The sequence below is a fragment of the Tursiops truncatus genome, chromosome X, assembly GCF_011762595.2.
Source record: "Tursiops truncatus isolate mTurTru1 chromosome X, mTurTru1.mat.Y, whole genome shotgun sequence".
NCBI classification, from domain to species: domain Eukaryota; kingdom Metazoa; phylum Chordata; class Mammalia; order Artiodactyla; family Delphinidae; genus Tursiops; species Tursiops truncatus.
In genome coordinates, this window is record NC_047055.1 from 78,616,570 (window position 1) to 78,633,274 (window position 16,705).

The 16,705-nt window shown below is 44.2% G+C and overlaps 1 protein-coding gene across 1 annotated transcript; it reads right to left on the bottom strand.

Moving 5' to 3' along the window:
* Positions 1 to 2,597: 2,597 nt before the first annotated feature.
* SLC7A3 (solute carrier family 7 member 3) lies at positions 2,598 to 7,816 on the bottom strand. Its single transcript, XM_033849379.2, has 12 exons — positions 7,702 to 7,816; positions 6,288 to 6,691; positions 5,804 to 5,962; positions 5,465 to 5,642; positions 5,155 to 5,267; positions 4,807 to 5,029; positions 4,474 to 4,613; positions 4,277 to 4,379; positions 3,871 to 4,037; positions 3,540 to 3,706; positions 3,100 to 3,208; positions 2,598 to 2,968 (listed from the first exon to the last, which is right to left on the bottom strand). Exons 2-12 carry the CDS (start codon positions 6,655 to 6,657, stop codon positions 2,838 to 2,840), a joined length of 1,860 nt encoding a protein of 619 aa, XP_033705270.1. The 5' UTR covers positions 6,658 to 6,691; positions 7,702 to 7,816; the 3' UTR covers positions 2,598 to 2,837.
* Between the last annotated feature and the right edge of the window lie 8,889 nt (positions 7,817 to 16,705).

A 16,705-nucleotide genomic window follows, 5' to 3' on the forward strand; every position in this document is an offset into this window, starting at 1 on the left:
TGGTTAATTTTTCAAAAAGAATAAAAGGTATAAATGCATCCTCTTTTGCTCTTTCACACAAATATTCTGCACCTTGGGGTTTTTGTTCCATTTTGTTTTGTCTCTACTTAAAGTGTGACTTGGAGCTCTTTCCATATCACCTCTTGGCACATATAATTCTATCTTTTTTTTCTCTTTTTTTGAGTAAATGCCATGTTGTTTTATTTAACCTAGATTTATAATGAGCTTTTATGTCCAGGAAAGCAAGATCTCATCTTTTAAATGGCTGTATGTCTTCCACTGAATTAATATAACTTAACTAGTTCCTGGCCAGTGCACATCAGGTAGCTTCCAAGTTTTACGCTATTATGAATAATGTTACTGTAAATATCCTCATATACGTAAATTTTTAATTCCTATAAATGAAATTGTCAGATCAAAAAGAATGTGTTTTTAATTCTGGTATCATCAAATTACCCTCCGCAAAAGTCACAAGAATGTATATCCCCATCATGTATAAGATTGCCTGTTTACCCTCACTTTTGCCAATGCCTTGTCATCGAAATTTGTTTTGCCAGTCTGGAAGGTAAGAACTGAATTCTCATGGTTGTTTTAATTAGCATTTCTTGTTGAGTGAGGTTCAGTATCTTTTTTTATATTTGTTGGTATCTTATATTCTTTTTCTGAACACTATAACCTGTACTCATTTTTCTGTCAAGTTATTCATCTTTCTTATTTTTTATGAGTTCTTTGTACATAAAGGAAATGATATCATTTGTGCTTCAAAAGTTTGATTGTTTATTTTGCCCCAAGGCAATCTTTAGCCCCACACACAGCTTCCATTACATACTCATTTGCCCTCTGAGTTGATGATTCCTAAATCTGTAACTCTAGCCTAGCTCCAAGTTCCAATGGGTGATTATGTATCTTCACCTATATGAAGCTAAACTCATGTACATGTTTATAAACTCAGCATATCTGGAACTGAATTTATCTTTCCCCAGATATGCTCTTCCTCTTACGCTCTCCATCTTGGCTAATAATTTGACCATTCACCCAGAAAGTTCACCCAGAAATCTAAGTCATCCACTTCTTTCTTAGCTCCAACATCCAAATGACCAAAAATCCTGAAATATTTTGCCCAAATGACTATGATGCTCTTCTAACTAATTACTGCTAGCAATGTCACACAGTGGTTAAAGAGCACAGGCTGCAGAGTCAGAACTGGGTGCATATCCCGGCCCTGATCACTCCAAGTTATGTGACCTACAGCATATCTCTTACCACAAACCTGTTTTCCTCATCTGTAAAAAATAATTACCATAACATCTACTTCATTGGGTCATTGCAAGAACTAAAAAGAGATTATATGCACAGTATCTGGCATAAAATAAATACTGAATAAATGGCAGCTATTATCACACTGCTCTAACTTCCCCCACCCTCTTCCAAGCCATCCTCCTTGCTGCTGCCAGACTAATAAATCCAACCACCCCTTTTGCTTGGAATCATTCAGTGACAACACCCCCTCCCCCGCTCCACACACACACACCATTTTAAGATAACATCTGAATTCCTAGGTAGGGTATACAAGGCTATTCGTGTGGTCTCTTACCTTTCACCACAACCCCATATATGCTGCCCTCCAGCCACATTAAACTATGTCATACCCCCAACACAGTACGCCTTTTCACACTGTTCACTGGCAGATAAGCCCTCCCCCTCAGTCCACTTCATAAACACCTACTCAAGGGAATTCACTGGCGGTCCAGTGGTTAGGACTCCGCGCTTTCACTGCAGAGGGTCCGGGTTTAATCCCTGGTCGGGGAACTAAGATCCCACAAGCCGCAGGGTGCACTCAGGTCAAGCACATCCTTCTTTGTGCCTCTGCAGCTCTCGGCACTTACCCCTGCCCTGAGACAAATCGCATTGTTTCCTGTTTACCTGCTTGTCTCCCCCACTAGATCGTGAGTTCCTTGAGGGCAGGGACTATGTTTTATTCATGTTTGTATCCGCAGCACCCAGCACGGGCCTAGCATTTTACAGGCGCTCCTCATATGTTTGTTGAGTAAATGGAGGAATGAATAGTTCTTGGTCTGAGCAGCTCTAACCTCTGTTTCCTTACAACAACCAGTAGCTATACATATGCACAGTCCTTTACCCATCCTCTCCTATTGTCCACCCCTTCCCAGAAGTACTAAACACCACAGCCAAAATTTCTGTTGTCCAGGTAGTCATAGGAGTCTGGGACTGGTCCAACTAGAAGGGGTGGAACAGAAGACAATGGTCTCAGTGTAGGCCCTGACCAATGCCAGTGTTGAGATCAGAGTCCACCCCCAAATCCCAGAGACGAGTCTTGCTGTCTACTGATTCAGAACCTAACCTTTTGTGTAGCAAGGGGAAAACATATCTCAAGATCGTTCCTTGAAGTGTGACTAGACTTGATGGCTACTTACACCACCCTACTCAAACCCCAAGCCAACAAGAAAGCACACACAGGCACAGCAGATACTTTTGCGGTGACGGCAGCAAACAAAGGACACTTATCTGAAGCTCTCCACACTGAAAGTCAGGCTCCATATCATCTCCAGTAAGCAAAGAACAAGACATAGTTTCTATTTCTAGTTTCTTTTAATAATTTTTTAAAAGCCAGTAAGCAGCTACAGATACAGTTAAAAAGTAGACGACTGAAAAAAAAAAGACAAGAAAGAGCAGACACATCCTTCACTCCACAATAAATACAGAGCTCTATCTGTGTTGCCCCACCAACATCCCATGGGAAGCCTAGCTCTCTGTGTGGTCAGGAGTACTCTCCATTATTGTGCGGGGAGAACAGACAGCATTCAGGTGTGATGATGTCAAATCGAATGTGTACAGGCACTGCTGAGATCCAGGTCTACAGTTTTGGCCCTAGACTTGAGTGGGGGTTGGTCACTCTTAACCTCTTCCAGGCTGTGCTGCATCCCATAGCCGAAGTAGATAGCAAACCCTAGTAGGGAAAGGTAGCTGTGAGGTAGGGAAAATAGTGGCCTGTAAAAGCTTACTAGGGCTCCTACTCAAGAGGGAAAGGAGGTGGGAAAGGAGACCTGAGAGGCCTACTCTTCCCAAGTGGATACCTACCAATCAGCATCCAGACCCCAAATCGGGCCCAGGTACCAGCTGTCATCTGCATCATAAGGTAAATATTCACAAAGATGCTCATTAGTGGGAGGAGAGGCAAAGCAGGTACCTGGGAACAAAGCAAAATCTTCTTTGTACAGACCACAGGGTGATATAGAAAGAGATCCCTAACCTACTCAAGCCAGGAAAGGGAGAGTCCGACTCCTACTCATGCTGTGTATTTCAGTGTCCATTCATGTAGTGTACCTCATATGGGACTCCAAGAATATGCAGAATTTGTGGAAATGGAAAAGGAAGGGTCAGAGAAGACATCTTTGGCCTAGGTATCTCCTATATCTTTCCCTTCTTGTCCAATGAAAGAATATGTATGAGACTGCAAGGTATCTGGAACGTATTCTTCCAAGATGGGTTGGTGGAGGGGAAAAAAAGAGGTCATTTACCTTAAAGTGAAGTGGAGTGGAGCTCTGTGGCTGTCTCCAGATGACTCCAGTGATCCCAGTAATGAGCATCAGGAGCAGCACAAACACTGCAATCCACACTGGGTCTCCAGAAAGCAGTGGAGTGGACCACTGGGCCAGCACCAGGCAAAGGACACTCAGCAGTAGAGCTTCAAGGGTCAAGTTGAGAAACATCAAAACCAGTTCTTGAGAGCAACATATTAAGACATTAGGCACCCCGCTCCAAGGAGGGTCACCCTCTCTCAGCCACCAAATGCCACACACTCCCCTCCTTCCCATCGTGCTGACCCAAGAGAAAAATGCCAATGCTCACCAAGTAGTGAGGAACAAACATAGACAACTTGGCCAGAGAGTGGAGTGGGGATGGAGTTGAGTGGACAAAATAGTCCCTGTAGGGTCAGCTTCTCTGCTTCATGGATCTTCTCCTCCTGCAACTCCACTTCACCTTCCTCATTCCTCATCTCCTGGTCAGGCTGATACCTGAGACAAGAGGAAGATGGCGGTATTAAGAACAACCCTTAACCACTATACCATCTTCTCCCAGGCAGCTTAACCTTCCTCGTCACCATTAAGGGTAGCCACTCTTTGGCAGGGAGGGATGTCCCTATTCCTCAAGGAAAGTCAGGATGATGAAGGAAGAGAAGGAGGAGCAGGTCCCCATCACTCCTCATCTCAGACTCAAAACCCAAACCACAGCATGCAGAGGAAAGGAGTCTCACCTGAGGATGAGAACACAAATAGCCACCAGGGAGTAAGCAAGCAGGGTCCCAATTGACATGAGGTCCACCAGATCAGTGAGTTCAAAGAGGAATGCCATGAATGCTGAAATTGATGGGCAGAAAACATGAGCAAAGGCAAGAGCAAAGTGAACAGAGTTGCTGAAACAACGAGGGGAAGGGCAAAGAAGAGTTTTCACCTGCGATAATGCCAGAGACCACAGTGGCCACGATGGGGGTGTGTGTGCCGGTGTAGATCCGGGCAAGGACACGAAACAGGAGGCCATCCTCTGCCATCGCGTAGATCACCCGAGGCATGGGGAACATAGAGCCCAAGAGGCTGGAGAGAAGTACGCCCAGAGCGGCGTTGACGGGGCATCTCTCTCCTCAGGACTGTGAGCTTAACGAGTCTCCACCTTCTGCTCACAGCCGTTTTAGGGACTACTTAAGGGCCTTTTAAGGGGTATTCTCTGGTGTGGAACACTATCACCTGAGACTCTGACAGCAGAGGAAAACAAACATTTGACACTGACCTGGTAGAAAGAGCACAGAGGGATCCGATGGCTACAACATAGCGGGCAGGGTCCCATCCAGTATAGAGAAAGGCCTCAGGCAAGGGGCTCTCGGGTTGAAGCTGGTAGTAAGGCATCATGAGTGTGAGTGCCGAAGAGACACCAAAATAGGCCAAAAAGCAGACGAAGAGTGAAATCACAATGCCTGTGGGGATGGAACGCTGGGGATTCTGGGCCTCTTCCCCTGCAGGAAGGGGCACAAGGTTCTGAATCAGAGAAGCAGGCTCGCTCCTCTACCACTCCAACCCGCACACCGCCTGAGCACACGCAGATGCCCAAGCCCCAGACAGAACGGAATGACTGTGTTACCAGTGGTAGCAATACAGTCGAAACCAACAAATGCATAGAAACAGGTCGCTGCTCCACGGAGAATCCCCTCGAAGCCGAAAGGCACAAACCCTCCAGAGCCCAGAGGGCCCAAGCTAAAGTGAAAGAAGGGGTAGAAAAGGTAAGAGCGTGTTCAGCCAACTCTTGTTCCTTTTCTCTAAGGCCCAACTATTTAGCTGGGTCTTCAAGGCCTAGGCTCCCATTCCTCCCCACTGCCAATCCAGAATCCCTCAGCGCAGATCCCTCTGTTCCCCGTCATGCTCCCAGCTCTGCATCTCCTGAATCTCCTAACCTATAGGTGTCATTGAGTCCAGCCACGGCCAGTTTGTAGTCCTCTTCTGTGAGCTTCCAGTTGTGAAGATCTCCCTTAATGAAGCCAGAGATGATGACAAAACCGAGAACCAAAAGATTCACCACCGTGAACACTTTGGTAACCAGGGCTGACTCACTAGCCCCCAGAGCCAGCAATCCTGTGGGAAAGAAAGGCCTCAGTCCAAGCTTTGTTTCCTTGCCTCTATGTGCAGACCTTTCCTTCCCAGCTTCTTCTTTCTCACTGCTCTCACCTCCACAAGCTCCCAGGCCTAGTCCCCACTAGCCCCACCCCCGTCACTGTCCCTGTCCCTTGCCTCACCGGTGAGCAACAACACAAGGCCCATGGCAAAAAAGTCTGGATATTCTGCGAGGACATGGGGAATGTGCAGTGAGATGCTCCCCTGCAGGGTCTGAGAGATGTGGTTCCCAATCAGGTTGTCAAAAGCTGAGCTCCAGGCCCGGGCCACACTGGCTGTACCTGGTGGACCAGAGGCAGAAACACGGGGTCAAGTTTCCTCTCTCCTCTCCTCCCTCCCCCAGACCAGTCTCACAAGAATACCTGCTATTTTCACCTACTCTTACCTTTTAAGAACCAAAGCCAGTCAATTAAGGACACCAAGACAGAGGTAAGTAGAACAAACAATTTCTCCACAACTTCAACCCTCCCAGCCCCTCAACAAATACACGCATTTATGGATATTTAAGTCCTGTGAATGAACACCTCACTTCACCACTCCACCCAGATTTCCTGACTCCATGCCCCTTCATTGGTTGTGCAGTTGCCCCCTGCCCCACCATCTCACCGATGACATAGGAGAGGATGAGGTTCCAGCCAGTGGTGAAGGCCCAGAGTTCACCCACAGTGACATAGCTGTAGAGATACGCAGAACCAGAACGGGGAACCCGAGCACCAAACTCCGCATAGCACAGCCCAGCCAACATAGAAGATAGGGCGGCCACCAAAAAGCAGATCACAATGGATGGTCCTGCTTTATCTTTGGCCACCTCGCCAGCCAGGACATACACGCCTGCACCCAATGTGCTGCCCACACCTAGGGCCACTAAATCCAGAGTGGTCAGGCATCTAGCAAGGCGAGTCTCAGCCATGCCTGGCTCCAGTGTACGTCTGCGTACCAGCTTTTGACCAAATCTGCAAAGCGCCTGCCACAGCATTCTGGCTGGAATTGAAGAGGATGCTAGGAAGGATCTGGTGAAAAACAAGACAAAAGACCTTCAATAGGGCTCATTATCCCTAAGCTCTAAGAGTGAATTACAATACCCACTCCACCAAGTAAAGGAGCTGGGGGGGGGGGATGGGAGGAGGATGTTGAAGGGACAAAGGCAAGTCACTTTTCCTCTAACCTCAGTTTCTTCATATGCAAGTAGGAATAACAATACCTCACAGGTTTGTGGAAGGACTAATTTCAGAAAAGGCATGTGAAACCTCCCGATAGTTCAGTGGCCTGGCACCTAGTAGGTGATCAATCAATATTAGTCTCTTCTTTCTTTGGCGGGGAAACTATAGCGTTTATCCTAGACCCCAACCCAGGAGCCAGAGAAGCTCAATTGTGTCCGTTCCCTGGCCTGTGGTTCTTTGGGGATTAAACAGAACTCAACCCAGTAAAAGCCAGCAGCTCTGGGGAGAACCCCCTTCTCACACCCAATATCCACATTCCTTTTCGGCGCTCGCCCCCAGGGCTTCAAATAAGCAAGGTTCCTAGATCTCCCGGAGGGAGGGGGGACCGACCTCGGCTACAGATCAAAAGTGAGCACCGACTCAGTTCCATCCTTCCTCTCCAAGCCCACACTGTGTAACTGGCGCTGCCATCGCCCAGGGGGGTAAGCAAATGTTCCCCCACTTCCTCCCGCCCCGCAAGGCTGACCAGCAAGGATCAACAGTGAGGCGGGGCTTCGACATCTAAAGATTTGGAGACGCCCCCCGAGAGGGGCCCCTGAGCAGCCAGAAATTGCTCACACCCGAGAGGAGGGGTTCCGCCCTATGCCCCGCGACTCAGCTCCCAGTTTCTTATGCCCCCATCTAGAAAAGGTCTGGGGCTGAGGTGGAAATGGGAGCCTTGGCTCCCAGGGCTGGGGTCTCGCCAGCAACAGGTCACGGCCGTGTTGATGCAACTGCATGCCATGGTTGCCAGAGAATCCTAGGTATGCCCAGACCCTCGCCCGCCCCCTCCGACACACTTGTCGGCCTCCAACGCTTACCGGGGAGCTTTTGCAAGCCCAGAGCGCGGAGCGTCTCGGATAGGGTTCGTTGAGGCTGAGTTCAGCCGAGTTGGGCTCGGTTGCTCAAGCTTCAAAGCTGCTGCTTGGGGTCGTTGCGCGCCAAGCGCCCGTTTTATACACCCGGAGGCGGAGCCGGTAACGTCATGAAATCCCACCCCCAATCCTCCTCGCTACACAACACACACACACACACACACACACACACACACACACACACACACACACACACACACACACACACACACACACACACACACCCTCTCTCTCTCTCTCTCTCTCTCTCTCTCACACACACACACACACACACACACACACACACACACACACACACACCCTCTCTCTCTCTCTCTCTCTCTCTCTCTCACACACACACACACACACACACACACACACACACACACACACACCCTCTCTCTCTCTCTCTCTCTCTCTCTCTCTCTCTCGCCCGCCCCTCCCTCTCTCTCTCTCTCTCTCACTTGCAAAAGCAAGACGAGCGTGGCAGGGAGCGAGAAAGGGGGGAGGGCAGCCTTTTCCCATTCTCCTCGCTGAGCATCAGAGCCGGACAATAAGAGGCTTCCCGGCCTGAAACCCCAGGGGATTTTCTACCTTTGTGCCTTGATAGTCAGAATCGGTGATTGGCAGGAGTGGGGGAGGGGGGTGAGAGGTGGAGGGGAAAACAGCACCGGGGAGTCTCCAACTCAACTCTCATTCTTACTAAGCTTTCTTTTCTACATGAGGTTACCTCACCCCTGAAATCTTTCCCAAGGACCCTACCAGATTGTGGACAGCCATCTGACGCCAACCCCTCAGCCCTGACCCTCAACTGTGGGTGTTTCCTAATGCAGTCAGCAGGAGAATGGAAGATGATTTCAACTACCACCTGTACACAGATAATTAATCCCATCTAGATTTCTAGGCCCCAGTTTCTCCATAGTGTACCTCCAGCTACCTATAAATGTTAAACTAAATATTAACTATGAAATTCTGACAGTACTGAAATATTAGAGGAGGGAGCTTATTTAATTCCATTTTACTGATGAGTAAACTGAGGCTCAGAGGCATAACTTGCCTGACATACACCATAATTATTTGTTGACCACCTTACTGGTAAAACCTGGTGTATTGGACTTCAATACCGGCCTCTATGTGTACCATACCTCACTTAAATGCACAAGAAAAGGAGGCATGGCAGCAAGCAAAGCCAAACCAGGAGAAGCACCAGCATGGAGACAAGCCCTTTTAGGCTAGTTTCTGGGAAACAGAAGAGGAGCAGAAGAATCAAAGAAAGATCACACCGGGTATCAGACCCTAAAACCCCATCCAGCCTAATCAGTTCTTAGAATGGAGCACCAAGGGTTGTGAAGGTGTGGTTCTCTTCCACCAAGACATCTCAGGGATTAAGGATAGGCCTAAATATCCTTGTTTCCTTTAAATAATCCATTATGAATATGTCACCAATAAATCTATCTAAAATATAAATCCTTTTTGAAGTAACTGGTAGTTTCAGCTAGCTACAGCTCCATTTTGGCTTTCCTTAAGTATTCATTGAGCACTGACTATGTATAGCAGCTAGCATAGCAATGAAGAGACTACAAAGGATACAGAAAATAAAATCCTGGCCCTCGTAGTCTTAAAAATCTAGTTAGGGAAAGAACACACACACAATACAATTGAAACTGTATTACCTAGTAGTTAGGAGTGCAGTCTTTGGCGTTAGACCTAGGTTAAATTTCCAGCTCAGATACTGTGTGGCCTTGAGCAAATTACCTAACATCTCTGAGCCTCAGTTTTTGGATATAATATACACGTTTCACAGGGTGGTTGAGATGCTTAGATGAGATTATGAAGTCAACTCTTCCTGCCTGGCACATGGGAAGTATTCACTAAAAACTTAATTCATATTCAGAATAATACTTTGGTGTGTGTGATAATTATTTGGTTACTTAGATTAGATGATTGATTCAATTATGAGATTAATCAACAAGTTGCTATTGTAAATATTCAGGGAAAGAAGTCCTTGGTACAGACTGGAATACTAAGAAGTAGTAACTAAGTAGAAACTAATAAGGCCTCTTAGTTTGCAAGGGGTTGAGGCATGAAGTAAAGTCAGGGTCCCATGTAGAGACTAGCCTAGCATGTGCAGGTTAACAGTGGACTTAATGGGCATTCAATTATTCAATAAAAACTTGATCAGTTAATTAGAAGCATTAGGAGGTGCTCTCCAATTGTAGCGTTCCAAGATTTTATGCAACTCTTCTCATTCACCTACCTATCCCTTTCATGAATTTGTAGGATTCAACCATATTTCCTTCCTCAGCTTTTATTTTTCCAGAAGTTCCCTGATGTCCTCCACCATTATGGATTTCTCCAGCTTCATTAACTCTTTCTTGTGGTATAATGGCCAGGTGCAAAACATTGAATTTTTTTGTTTGTTTTTATTATAAAACAATTTAACACTAATGAAAACTGCAAAAAAAGAAAAAACCCACCCAATATTATCATATAATTTTGCATGCTTCTGTTTTCATGATCAAATAAATATTTTTCAAATTACTTCTAGTATTCAAAATTGTCATTGTTAGTGGTTGCATAATATTCCATAGCACTGATGTACCATTATTTATTTAACCATTTAAACATTTATTCAGGTTGTTTCCAGTTTTCCTTTGTTCTAAGAAACACCTTCATTAATACAATGTCTCTAGTTGAATTACTTTCTTAGGCTTCATTCCCAGGATTGGGATTACTGAGTCAAAGATAACGAACATATTTGTAAATTTTGATACTTGTTACAGTGCTTTCCCAAAGGATTTTTATCAGTTTACAGTGCTATCAGCCATGTTACAGCAAAGCAACATTACCACAATCTCACCAGCATAGCTATAATTTAAACAAGTCATTTGCTAATAAAATAAAAGTAGAAGTGCATTCTGTTTAGAATTACTATTTCTTTTGGAAATTGTTTATTCATATCTTTTCTTTTTCCAACTTAGTTATTTGGGTCCTGATGCTTTCCTCATAAATGAGAATTAATTCTTTATATAGATATTAACCTTTCTTCTGTAATATTCGATTCAAATATTTTCCTATGTTTGTTGCTTTCATTTACAGAGCTTAAAATTTTTTAACTTTTTATTGAGGTACGGTATACACAGAGAAATGTGCACACTGGTATCGTAAGTGTACAGCTCAATGAATGCTCACAAAATGAACACACTCCTGTAACAGCACCCACATCAAGAAACAAACCATTATCAGTGCCCCAGAAATCCCCTTCATGCTTCCTTCCAGTAACTACTTTCCCTTCTGACAAGGGCAACCTCTGTCCCAACTTCTAACAGCCTAGATTTTTTTTTTACCTGTTTTTGTTCTTTATATAAATGGAAACATATAGTACGTACCCTTTTGATAATTGAGATAAAATTCACATACCATAAAATTCAACCTTTTGGGGCTTCCCTGGTGGCGCAGTGGTTGAGAGTCCGCCTGCAGATGCAGGGGACACGGGTTCGTGCCCCGGTCCGGGAAGATCCCACGTGCCGCGGAGCGGCTGGGCCCGTGAGCCATGGCCGCTGAGCCTGCGCGTCCAGAGCCTGTGCTCCGCAACGGGGGGAGGCCACAACAGTAAGAGGCCCGCATATCGCAAAAAAAAAAGTAAAATTCAAACTTTTGAAGTGAACAATTCACTAGTTTTTAGTATAGCCACAGAGCTGTACACCCATTACTACAATCAATTTTATACATATTCATCATCCCAACAAGAAACCTTGTTCCCATTTCCAGTCATTCCCCATTTCCTCCCAAACCCCTCACTCCAGCCCTAGGCAACCACAATTCTACTTTCGGTCTCCATAAATTTGCCTATTTTTCTAGACATTTTCACCTAAATGGAAGCATGCAGTATGTGGTCTTTTGTGAACCAGCTGCTTTCATTTAGCATAATGTTTTCAAGGTTCATTGATGTTCTACCATGTATAAGTACATACTTCATTCCTTTTTATTGCCAGATAATGTTCTATTGTATTGGAAAAAAAAACGTATTTATCCATTAATCAGCCAATGGACATTTGGGTTGTCTCCCTTTTTTTTTTGCTATTATGAATAATGCTGCTATGAACATTAGTATACAAGTATTTCTGTGGACATATGTGTTACATTATTTTGAGTACATACCTAGGAGTAGAATTGCTGAATCATATGGTAACTCTATCTTTAATCTTTTGAGGAACTGCCACACTGTTTTCCACAAAGGCTGCACCACTTTACATTCCCACCAGCAGTATTATGAGGGTTCCATTTATTCGACATTCTCACCAACACTTGTTATAATCCATCTTTTATTTTATCATAGCCATCCTAGTAAGTGTGAAGTGGTATCTTATTGTGGTTTTGATTTGCATTTCCCTAATGACTAATGATGTTGAGCATCTTCTCATGTGCTTATTAGTTCATCCATTTTTAATTGGATTGTCTTTTTTTTTTTTTCTTTTTTGCGGTATGCGGGCCTCTCACTGTTGTGGCCTCTCCCGTTGCGGAGCACAGGCTCCGGACATGCAGGCTCAGTGGCCATGGCTCAGGGGCCCAGCCGCTCCGCGGCATGTGGGATCTTCCCGGACCAGGGCATGAACCCGTGTCCCCTGCATCGGCAGGCGGACTCTCAACCACTGCGCCACCAGGGAAGCCCTGGATTGTCTTTTTATTGTAGAGTCTAGACACTAGATCCTTATCAGATATAAGATCTGCTAATATTTTTGCCCATTCTATGAGCTGTCTTTTCACTTTCTTCATAGTGCCTTTTGATACACAAAAGTTTTTAATTTTGACAAGTCCAATTTATCTATTTTTTCTTTGATTGCTTCTGCTTTAAGTGTCATATGTAAGAAACCATTGCCTAATCCATGGTCACAAAGATTTACACCTATATTTCCCTCTAAGAGTTTTATGGTTTTACCTCTTATATTTAGGTCTTTGATCCATTTTTGAGTTAATTTCTGTACAAGGTGTGAGGTAGGGGTCCAAATCCATTTTTTTTGCAAATGGATATCAAGTGTCCCAATACCATTTATTGAAAAGACTATTCTTTCCCCCATTGAATTGTCTTGGCACCCTTGTCAAAAATCAGCTGACCAAAAATGTGAGCGTTTATTCCTGGACTCTCAATTCTATTCCACTGAGTTATATGTCTGTCCTTATGCCAGTCCCACACTCTTGATTACTGTAGCTCTGTAGTAAGTTTTGAAATTGGAAATGCAAGTCCTTTAATTTTGTTCTTCTCTTTCAAGATTCTTTCGACTATTCTGGGGTCCCCTGAATTTCCATGTGAAATGTAGGATCTGCTTGCCGATTTCTGCAAAGAAGACAGCTGGAATTTTGATGGATATTGCCTTATATCCATAGATTAATTTGGATAGTATTGCCATCTTAACAATATCAACTCTTCTGAACTGTGAACATGGGATGTCTTTCCATTTTTTAAGGTCTTTTTAATTTCTGTCAACAATATTTTATAGTTTTCAGAGAGTAAGTTTTGTACTTCTTTTGATAAATATATTCCCAAGTATATTATTCTTTTTAATATTATTGTAAATAAAATGTTTCCTTATTTTTTCATTGATCCTATAGAAATATAATTGATATCTGTATATTGATCTTGTACCTTGCAACCTGGCTGAGCTCACTTATAAGTTCTAATAGTGTTTTAATGGATTCCTTAGGACTTTCTATATACAAGATCATATCATCTGCAAACAGAGATGGTTTCACTTTTTCATTTCCAATCTGAATGCCCTTTATTTCTTTTCCTTACCTAATTGCTCTAGCTCAAATTTCCAGTACAGTGTTGAATGGAAGTGGTGAGAGTAGACATCCTTGCCTTGTTTCTGATTATAGGGGGAAAGCACTCCGGTTTTCACCATTAAGTATGATGGCTAGCTGGGGTTTTTTTTTTTTTTTTTTTTTTTTTTGGCTGCGTTGGGTCTTCCTTGCTGCGTGCAGGCTTTCTCTCTAGTTGCAGCAAGTGGGGGCTACTCTTTGTTGCAGTGCATGGGCTTCTCATTGTGGTGGCTTCTCTTGTTGCGGAGCACAGGCTCTAGGCACACGGGCTTCAGTAGTTGTGGTGCACAGGCTTTGTTGCTCTGTGGCATGTGGGATCTTCCCGGACCAGGGCTTGAACCCATGTCCCCTGCATCGGCAGGCAGACTCTCAACCACTGCACCACCAGGGAAGGCCATGGAACTCTGATATTTTTTAAAAACAACTATAAAGGACATTATTGGGGCTATTGGGGAAATTTGAATGTGGACTATGTATTAGACGATGATAGTGTATCAGTACCAGTTTCCTGTGCATGATAATGGTATTGAGGTTATGTAGGAGAATGTCCTTGTTCTTAGGAGACACGTGCTGAGTATTTAGGGATGAAGTGTCACAAATGGGTCAGCAAAAATAATGTGCATATGTGTGTATGCACGTGCATGCACATGAGAGTGTGTGTAGAGGGAGAGAAAGAAAGCAAATGTGGCAAACACTGACAATTGGTGAATTTAGGTAAACAGTATATGGGTATTCATTACACTACTAAAATTATCCATAGGCTTGAATTGTTTTAAATTAAAAGTTTTAAATGGGGCTTCCCTGGTGGCGCAGTGGTTGAGAGTCCGCCTGCCGATGCAGGGGACACGGGTTCGTGCCCCGGTCCGGGAAGATCCCACATGCCGTGGAGCGGCTGGGCCCGTGAGCCATGACCGCTGAGCCTGCGCGTCCGGAGCCTGTGCTCCGCAACGGGAGAGGCCACAACAGTGAGAGGCCGGCGTACCGCAAAAAAAAAAAAAAAAAAAAGTTTTAAATGATCACCCTCTTATAGATGATATCTCACTTTTTCTACTTAACCCTGTAATCCATCTGGAATTTACTTTGGTGTTTGAAATGTGATATTATATATATTATGTATATAAATAATTTGAAGTTTTGTCAAAATACAAATCAGTCGGCCTAATACAATTTGTAAGGCCAACTGGCCCGAGGCAGGGGAACACAATCAGATTCACAGGTTGCATCAGACCGAAACTCTCCGGACCACCCAGTTCCAGAAACTGACCTGGAGACTTTCGGACCACGCAGTTCCAGGAAATGACCTGGGGACTTTGCACCCGGCCCAGCCTTCCCGCCTTTCGAGGGGCGGGACTAACGGTCTCCCCGGATACCCGAAAAGACCACCAAATAAGGAATACCCTGTGCCCTCCCAGATTCACCACACCCCTTTCCCTTCTTCCCCTATAAAATCTTGCCCAACCCTCGCCCGGGTGCGACTTCTCTGGCCCCTTTCTCTGGGACCAGTGAACCTCGCCCCGGAGTGCTCCCTAATAAAGCTCACTTGAAGCTTTCTTCTGTTTCGCGGTGCCGTTTGTTAAGATCCGACCTTACACAATTCATTGGTCATTTTTTCTCGACTGTCTGATTATGTCTACTTTATCATGTAGTAAATTCTCAAATATACTAGCATATAGCTCTGGATTCTCTATTTTTCACTGATCTATGTCTGCTTTTATGCCTGCACATTAAATTTAGTTTTTAATTTAAAAATTACAAAAGCAAAACATGTAAGACAGAAAATAAAAATCCACTTCCACCTACTGTGAGATCTCCACTGTTAACAGTTTGGTTTGCTTTCTTCTAGATTCCGTGCCTATACAAGAAAATATACACATAATTTAAATACAGACAGCTTTTTTTTTAGTTAATTAATTAATTAATTTTTGGCTGTGTTGGGTCTTCCTTGCTGTGCGCGGGCTTCCTCTAGTTGCGGCGAGCGGGGGCTACTCTTCGTTGGGGTGCACGGGCTTCTCATTGTGGTGGCTTCTCTTGTTGCAGAGCACGGGCTCTAGGCGAGTAGGCTTCAGTCGTTGCAGCACGCGGGCTCAGTCGTTGTGGCACACAGGCTCTAGAGCACAGTCTCAGTAGTTGTGGCACATGGGCTTAGTTGCTCCACGGCATGTGGAGTCTTCCCCAACCAGGACTCGAACCCTTGTCCCCTGCATTGGTAGGCGGATTCTTAACCACTGCGCCACCAGGGAAGTCCCCAGATAGCCTTTTAAAATACAAATATGATTATACTATACATGTTCTTCTGGGTTTTTTTTTCTTGAAAATATATTTTGAACTGCTTTCCAGATCAGTATTCATGGGCCCCCCTCACTTTTTAAAATGGCTGCCTAGTGTTCCACAGTAGGGGTGGCCCATAATTTATTTAACCAGTCCCCTATTTATGCACATTTATGTGGTTTCTAGTTTCTTTTCCCAGCACATTTTAAATAATGGGTGCTTTACCATATTTTAACATTTGTTAAGGCAAAACTTACTCCTTTTACAAAGTACTCCAATCAGTTTATTTTTCAAAGTGAGACAGTCATTTCACAGTCATTTCTGCTATCTTGCTTGTTTTGAAAATGAGATTTTGTTCCAAAGCGATTGATCTACCAAGGCGACAATTTTAGCAGAAATCCCACTTTTGAAGCCATCCTGCCTATAGAGAGGGTGCATTCTGATTTGCTCTCTGAGGGTGGCCTAGGTTGCCCGACCAGGTGAGTTAAGTCTCTCTAATTCAGGGCAGAGAATTAAAGAAAATTAAAAGGCCCACTTGACTGCAGCTCTAAAGTCACGTCCACTCAACAGTTTCATCAGTAAGAATGCTGACATTTTAATCTCCATTTACTGGTCTCCTATGCCTTATTTCTCAGTTGGTTAGAAATTATGAAGGGGGAAAAGGAAGCATTATGTATTGACTCCTTTAAAACCTTAACATCCACTACTCAGGTAGTGTTAATCTCTTGTTCTTCTGGTTTTGTTTGTTTGTTTTTGTTTTTTCCAACAAAAATTAGAAGGATTTTAATATCCAAGTCTTCTTTTAGAAAGCAAAATTAATGCAATGCAAATAAGAACATTTAACTAATAAAATTAACAACAAACCAAAGTAATTTTGTTACAT

Bases quoted from the DNA above. Each gene is read 5' to 3' on its own strand.
- SLC7A3 (XM_033849379.2), bottom strand. From the start codon at position 6,657: ATGCTGTGGCAGGCGCTTTGCAGATTTGGTCAAAAGCTGGTACGCAGA. The intron at 5,963-6,287 runs GTGAGATGGTGG...CTGGTCCACCAG, and splicing joins CATCCTCTCCTATGTCATCG to GTACAGCCAGTGTGGCCCGG. The intron at 4,614-4,806 runs GTCAGTGTCAAA...ACTTCTCTCCAG, and splicing joins CTCTGTGCTCTTTCTACCAG to CCTCTTGGGCTCTATGTTCC.